A 7903-nucleotide genomic window follows, 5' to 3' on the forward strand; every position below is an offset into this window, starting at 1 on the left:
AGATGGTACTTGGACACTACTAGTGTGAGGGACTAATGCTGCTTAGGCAACTAACTACAGCCAGATGGCACTATCTGACCATACCAGTGTGAGGGACTGACAGAGGTACTCATTCCTTTATACTGGTGCCATCTAGTGTTAGCTTTGTGTTTAGTAGCTTCTGGACCAAGTCTTCACGGACCGATTCCAATCGGTTTAACTACGTAGGTCTGACACTAGGTAACTACCTCAGCTCTTCTCAGTTGACCAAACCCCTAGAAGAGGTGATTTCTGCTAAGGTTTCTGCTCAGGCATAAGCAAGTGAAGTATTGTTCTGTGTAGATTTATGCTTGATCATGAATACAGATAAAATAACACATTTACAAGAGAGTAACACGTTATGATTAACAGAATGTCCATTTATTTTTCTGAAGTACACATAAAAAAAGTCACATTCACTGAATAACTATATATTTTCTAAAATAAATCTGTATCTTTTCTTAAAAACGCAATCTGGAGAATACCCATCTATGTCGGCTAACCAGCTCTGAAATCCCATGTCCGGTATCTTCCAACGCACTACAAACCCTGAGCAACAAATAATTAGAAGAAAAACAGACGTTGTATCAAGTGGACGCAGAAGCAAAACCTCAACTCTGAGAGACCCACATTTTAGGATCTCTCAGATCACCAGCCAGTCTTTCTATGTAAATTCCTTTTCTCGTGTCCCATTTCCTTATATCTCATTGGTCTGAAATGATGACACTACAGAAGAGGACAAGCAGAGAGGACTTTAGGAAAGGAGGGTGTTTTAGAGTGCAGGGTCTCAACCCAGCACTGAGACAGGAAGGAGTTATGACATCATAATGATGATGCTCCCGCAGGCCACTTGGCCGGTTACCCAACAGTCTTCCTTCATGATTGAAGTTTCATGACACAGACATGATCTTTAACATTCCTTCTATAATCTGTAACTTTTCAAGACAAAACACACAAAATAAACAGCCATAGAAAATCTCCATCTCAGGGCATAAACAGTTCAGATTACATCCTTTGTTGTCAATTATTCAAAATTGTAGTGCCCCAACTGAAGGCAGAGAGAATCAACCATCTCTTTGACGGCTTTCACTTTTATCACCTACAGTGTCACTGCTTCAAAGAAAAGCGGTCCATAAAACCAGCACTGGCTTAATCACTTATTAACTAAGGTGAGCTATTGTAGCCTTACAGTCAGTCTCTACCCTCCATATGCAAACTGCATACCCAACACAAGAGCCCCACTTGCCAGAAAACTGTCATATTGCAGTTTTGCGTCACATTCCTGATGACACATACAGGCTAACAGGAAAGTCACTTGATTTAGATACTATCCTACAGACATATGAATAATGTTCTGAAAGAAGAGACAGTAATGATTTAGGTTATAATTCATGACCCTCCACACACTGAATAAATAACAGAATTGGACAAAATAACCTAAGGAAATTATAAAACAGTAAGGTCCCACTGAGTAACAAAACAACCCCGTAGCCTTCCTACACCTCTGTGTTACTATAGTAACATTCATTTATATTGACAGCACACAGCCCAACTGTTCCAACATAACATCACTGTAGAAACAACTCTGTAGTTAGGCCTTAGTGTTTACATTGTCTTCTGTCACCAGCGGGTCACCGTCACCACCACCACCATGGCAGAAGGTCATCCTCATCCCGCTATACCCCCGGGTCACCGTCACCACCACCATGGCAGAAGGTCATCCTCATCCCGCTATACCCCCGGGTCACCACCACCACCATGGCAGAAGGTCATCCTAGTCCCACTATACCCCAGCATCACTCTTCTCCCCTAGCAGTTTCTCTTTGGACTCCTCCTGGGGAATATGGACCTTCTTCATCTCCATGCCTTTGACCCAGGTGTAGGCAGAAGACCCACCAAGGACCATCAGGTTACTAGTCCACCACAGGAAACTTTTACTGGACTGGTTATAGACCACAGCGATGACCGTCTGAGCGCAGGCCTTGGCCGTCCCCGACACGTTGTGCGTCAGCGGACTCGTGAACTTGATTTGGAGGCCCGTCACATAGCCGATGGCGAAACCGAACACGCCGCCCAGCGTCATCATGCCCCAGAACGTAGGGTCCCCCAGGCGGCTGAAATGGACGAGGTGGCCGACCTCACCGAAGACGAGGATGAGTGGGAGGAAGAGGATGCATGCGTTGATGTTGTTGTAGAAGGAGAGCTTCCAGATGTTTCCGTCTACCGCCGGCATGACCCGCTTGGTGAAGATGGCGTTGAGGGAGACACAGGCACTGGCCAGCACACCAAAAAACACACCCGTCCATGACAGGGAGCCCGCCACACCTTCCTGGTCCACACCCAACCAGAATCCACCTGATGGGAGGGACAGACAAAGAAAGAAGCATTGACATGGTCCTTCAGCAGCAATACCTTATGTTCAATATATGGCCAATACAGGTGTGGCCCATGTAGGAAGGTATTAACCTGTGGTGCAATTATAGAGAAGCGTGAGGTTACTTATTATAGGTTACCTGGGAGGAAGGACGTTGTCTAACCAGCCTGGCTAGGGTATATGCCTTAGACATGAGAACTTTCTAGAAAGTCAAAGTACTTGCATTAGGCCTGATAGAGGTTAGTTATTATTATCACCTACCTAGAATAATTCCACAACACAGGATGGCGTAGAAGGACGTCGTTTGCTTGAGGATCACGTAGGAGAGTAGAACGTTGAAGACTGTGCTGAGTGACCTGCCGACAGTGTAGAAGGCCACCCCTACATGCTTCAGGCACAAGTTGTTGAAGGTTATCATTCCAATGAACACGATGGACAGGGGTAGAACCTCCCGGCATACCTTTAGGTCGAACTTGACGGAGGGGAAGTCGATGACACCCGGACATAAGTGGGATAGCAAGTGCATGCCATAGCACAGTCCGACAGTCACAAGGCACTGGTAAAATGTCACAAATAACGGCGCGTCCAAATCTTTACTGTCTAGCAAGTAGTTATTTAAGAACACCATGGTTATTGAAATGAACCAATAAAGTACGACCACACCACCTATTTTGATGGCTTTAAGTAGAAACGTCTCGCCTTTTCCTTCTTCCATGGAGTCCGAGCCTGCTAGAGCCATTCTCAAGATGTTCGAGCGTTTCAACTGCACCCTGTTCATGATTGAAATCATGGAGGAAGGATATAGAATAGGTTAAAGTAAGATAATTGCAACACTCTGCTACAAAGTAACAGTATACCTATTACCTTCGACCTATCGGATACAAACAATGAACGCCGTCCTCCGATTACGTGACAACTTCCTGGACAATATGAGGTACTTTTTTTTAAAGAGACAGTGCTACATTAATCCTGTAATGAGAAACAATTCAACTTGAAGCCCGAACGCAATATGCACATGTGAGTTCAGTCAGACAGAGTGTAGCCTAATACCGACTGAACAATACTATCAGAATGACAGGTTTATGACACATGTAGCAGCCCATCAATATCAATAGGCCCACATTCCTAGATCACATTCAGACACCTTTTAAATAATGATGAGTTACTGATTTCTCTATATTTGTCTCTACAATATTACGATTCCCATCTCAATAATGCCTTACCTTAGTTGCCGTCAATATCTTTAAAATGTTCACCAGCTGGAGACGTGACTTTTGCCACTATAGGACGAGGAACGAGGAAGTAAACGAATCATACAATATTTCTCGTCTAGTTTACTCCTCCCACAGGTCCGGGTTGAAACACCCCTTTCTTGCTTTTCCTGATTTGCCACCAGTGTGACAGAGACACCTGCGTCTCTATACTACAGCAAAGTCTGGGTATGGGGAGCTCACTCACCCAATTCTCTGTCATTCATGCCTCGCCCTATGGTCATTCACTTCATCAACACACATAAGCCCAGTAGGCTATTGTTACGGGAATTCCAGGTTAACAGATAAAGTCGATCTAATGCAACAATTCAGGGAGACGCCTCCAGAACAGAATCAGAGAAAATGTCTATGCCTCTTCACAATAGCACCGAATGTTCTGTAAACACCAGCCCGAGAGGCTTGTAGGGAGCTTGAAGTCACAACATCACCTGCTACGGAATCACACAGTGTCACAGACTCACGGATACATTATCAGCGTGTCCTCGAATCCAGTCTGGTATCAAGTTTAACCATAACATTCAACCCTGGGAGACGTGATAAGGGCAGTTGAACAGGTCAACCGTAGAACATCAGTAATTAGATACAACAGATTATTATAGACTAACAAGTAAACAACTACTTCATTACTAAATATGGTATCAATCCATATCTACAGTAAATCAAATACAGGAAAATAATTTATCAAATGATTGCCCATTACAGCTATAAAAAATATGTTGGTGCTTGCTTGACGGAAACGCTAAAACCACAATATTTCCAGATTCAACCTCTAAGTGGTTGAATCAAATCAAATTGAATTGGTCACATACACATGGTTAGTACATGTTAATGCGAGTGTAGCGAAATGCTTGTGCTGCTAGTTCCGACAGTGCAGCAATATCTAACATGTAATCTCTCACGTATCTCCGATCAACTTGTGGGAGCCATCCTACTTCTGAGACCGATGTGGAGAATTCAGGGGTAGTCCCAACAGAGCCTCAAACCAGGCTACTGCGACTGTCAACTCAGCACCTTAGCCGCTATGCCAAGAGATCTGAACATCTTGATGCAGTCGCTAGGTATTGCTTTATGTACAGTACAGTATCACATACATTATTACATAACCATTATTTAGCATGTGAAATATGTGATTATCGCGATCTGGCGAAGAGGTCCATTATCAGATAAACTAGTGGAGACCATTTTTATATATCTGCGTGTAGTTTTAAGGAAGTCGCTAACTAAACTAGCATATGGTGAGATGCAGGAGGAAGCTTTCAATCGGTCAGTAGCAGAGTAATATGAGAAGAATACAATTTCTGATATTTTTTGATGTTCTAAACTAAGTGTTTTGATAACGTTTAAATGTAGTAACAGGTCCATGAGGAATAAACAGCTCTTTACATAATACCATAGAAGCCGTGTTCTGCCAATAGAACAATGTGTGCCTTTCATCTTTCATTGTCTTTCCCATCTGATACAGATACTGTGTCTATCTGCATTTTGTCAGGTGGTAATGAGGCTACCTTGGTAAACATGTCAGAGTGGTCATACCTTCCTGTGTGGTGTCCTGTATACAACAGGAAGTCTCTGGTCCTGGTGCAGAATACACAGCGTTTCCCCCTCCCCATATTGACTGATACCATTACGTTTAATAATAAAAAATACAATTAAAGATTTGACATCAAGTATCAAGCCCATCTGTCAGTCTGGACAACATCACATCATCGTGCAAGTCTCCATGTCCTGCCTCCATACATGTTTCTGTTAACACATACACACATAGTCACTGTTCTAATACCAATGGCAGTTAGAATAGGTGATATCTGACACACAAACAGACTCTATGTTGAAGTATGAACAGGTCAGATGATACCTACCCAATTGAGGACTCCTCGTCAAACGACAGAGGCAGACAAAGCATCTCCAGTCCTTCTGTAGAAATAGGCAGAGTTTATAACGTTGTGAATGTGTTGAGTGTCAGGTTTCCTATCTAATTATGTTCTTCCCATCAACAAATAATCTGTCTAACTCTTCCCACATGTGAACACACCCACATCAAACTACATCCCGAAACCAACTCACATTTGAATTCAGTCATAGCCGCTAGCATTTCTTAATGAACCAAATCTAAAACTAGGCCAAATGAGGAAGTGCAGTCGCTCTTTATGTAGTGTCTGTGTGGCAGCGCTATGTGCTTCTACACAATGGTAAACACTGTCAGTTCAATACACAAACTGCATCCATAATGTGGCTTCATCCCTCATCCCTCATCCCTCTCCATCAGCCCCTCATCCCTCTCCATCAGCCCCTCATCCCTCATCCCTCTCCATCAGCCCCTCATCCCTCATCCCTCTCCATCAGCCCCTCATCCCTCAGCCCCTCATCCCTCATCCCTCTCCATCAGCCCCTCATCCCTCATCCCTCTCCATCAGCCCCTCATCCCTCATCCCTCATCCCTCATCCCTCTCCATCAGCCCCTCATCCCTCATCCCTCTCCATCAGCCCCTCATCCCTCATCCCTCTCCATCAGCCCCTCATCCCTCACCCCTCTCCATCAGCCCCTCATCCCTCATCCCTCTCCATCAGCCCCTCATCCCTCATCCCTCTCCATCAGCCCCTCATCCCTCATCCCTCTCCATCAGCCCCTCATCCCTCAGCCCCTCATCCCTCATCCCTCTCCATCAGCCCCTCATCCCTCTCCATCAGCCCCTCATCCCTCATCCCTCATCCCTCTCCATCAGCCCCTCATCCCTCAGCCCCTCATCCCTCTCCATCAGCCCCTCATCCCTCATCCCTCTCCATCAGCCCCTCATCCCTCATCCCTCATCCCTCTCCATCAGCCCCTCATCCCTCATCCCTCATCCCTCTCCATCAGCCCCTCATCCCTCATCCCTCATCCCTCTCCATCATCCCCTCATCCCTCATCCCTCATCCCTCTCCATCAGCCCCTCATCCCTCATCCCTCATCCCTCTCCATCAGCCCCTCATCCCTCATCCCTCTCCATCAGCCCCTCATCCCTCATCCCTCATCCCTCTCCATCAGCCCCTCATCCCTCATCCCTCTCCATCAGCCCCTCATCCCTCATCCCTCTCCATCAGCCCCTCATCCCTCATCCCTCTCCATCATCCCCTCATCCCTCATCCCTCATCCCTCAGCCCCTCATCCCTCAGCCCCTCATCCCTCATCCCTCATCCCTCTCCATCAGCCCCTCATCCCTCATCCCTCTCCATCAGCCCCTCAGACAGTATGCAATACTCCTTTATGACCAGTAGATGAGGATATAGTCATGAGCTGGTTTACAAAGTTGTTGTAGGATGACTGACGCCATGGTTACATGTTGAATACATAGCAGGGAAAGAAAATGATCCCTTTGATACACTTATCAAGAGAACATCCCTGGTCATCACTACTGCCTCTGGTCTGGCGGACTCACTAAACAGAGAACATCCCTGGTCATCACTACTGCCTCTGGTCTGGCGGACTCACTAAACAGAGAACATCCCTGGTCATCACTACTGCCTCTGGTCTGGTGGACTCACTAAACAGAGAACATCCCTGGTCATCACTACTGCCTCTGATCTGGCGGACTCACTAAACAGAGAACATCCCTGGTCATCACTACTGCCTCTGATCTGGCGGACTCACTAAACAGAGAACATTCCTGGTCATCACTACTGCCTCTGTTTTGGCGGACTCACTAAACAGAGAACATCCCTGGTCATCACTACTGCCTCTGATCTGGCAGACTCACTAAACAGAGAACATCCCTGGTCATCACTACTGCCTCTGGTCTGGCGGACTCACTAAACAGAACATCCCTGGTCATCACTACTGCCTCTGGTCTGGCGGACTCACTAAACAGAACATCCCTGGTCATCACTACTGCCTCTGATCTGGCGGACTCACTAAACAGAACATCCCTGGTCATCACTACTGCCTCTGATCTGGCGGACTCACTAAACACAAATGCTTTGTTTGTAAACTATGTCTGAGTGTTGGTGTGTGCCCCTGGCTATCCGTTAAATAAAAACTAGAAAATCTTGCAATCTGGTTTGCTTATTATAAGGAATTTGAAATTATTTATACTTTTACTTTTGATACTTAAGTATATTTAAAACCAAATATTTTTAGACTTTTACTCAAGTAGATTTTAGTGGGTGACTTTCACTTGAGTCATTTTCTATTAAGGTATCCTTACTTTTACTCAAGTATGAAGATTGGGTAGCTTTTCCACCACTGTCTTGAACCATGGTTACC

The 7903-nt window shown here is 45.4% G+C and overlaps 1 protein-coding gene across 3 annotated transcripts; it reads right to left on the bottom strand.

Moving 5' to 3' along the window:
- Nucleotides 1–377: 377 nt before the first annotated feature.
- On the bottom strand, nt 378–4106 carry LOC116352734 (GDP-fucose transporter 1-like). 3 transcript variants are annotated; one of them, XM_031812869.1, is made up of 3 exons: nt 3616–4106; nt 2654–3162; nt 378–2373 (listed from the first exon to the last, which is right to left on the bottom strand). In XM_031812869.1, the coding sequence occupies exons 2-3, from the start codon at nt 3129–3131 to the stop codon at nt 1802–1804; spliced, it is 1050 nt and encodes a 349-aa protein (XP_031668729.1). In that variant the 5' UTR covers nt 3132–3162; nt 3616–4106; the 3' UTR covers nt 378–1801. The 3 variants fall into 3 exon arrangements, with proteins under 3 accessions (XP_031668729.1, XP_020326373.2, XP_031668728.1); XM_031812868.1 differs by lacking the exon at nt 3616–4106 and adding an exon at nt 3257–3558 and having other exon boundaries at nt 384–2373; XM_020470784.2 differs by having other exon boundaries at nt 2654–3748.
- Nucleotides 4107–7903: the final 3797 nt, after the last annotated feature.

The sequence above is a fragment of the Oncorhynchus kisutch genome, unplaced genomic scaffold (genome assembly GCF_002021735.2).
Source record: "Oncorhynchus kisutch isolate 150728-3 unplaced genomic scaffold, Okis_V2 Okis03b-Okis08b_hom, whole genome shotgun sequence".
In the NCBI taxonomy this organism is placed as follows: domain Eukaryota; kingdom Metazoa; phylum Chordata; class Actinopteri; order Salmoniformes; family Salmonidae; genus Oncorhynchus; species Oncorhynchus kisutch.

What these genes read in the sequence shown, in the direction of transcription:
- LOC116352734 (XM_020470784.2), bottom strand. Translation starts at nt 3,182, where the DNA reads ATGATTTCAATCATGAACAGGGTGCAGTTGAAACGCTCGAACATCTTG. An exon ending in GTGTTGTGGAATTATTCTAG is followed by an intron (nt 2,374 to 2,653) that starts GTAGGTGATAAT and finishes CCCTCCCATCAG; the next exon opens with GTGGATTCTGGTTGGGTGTG.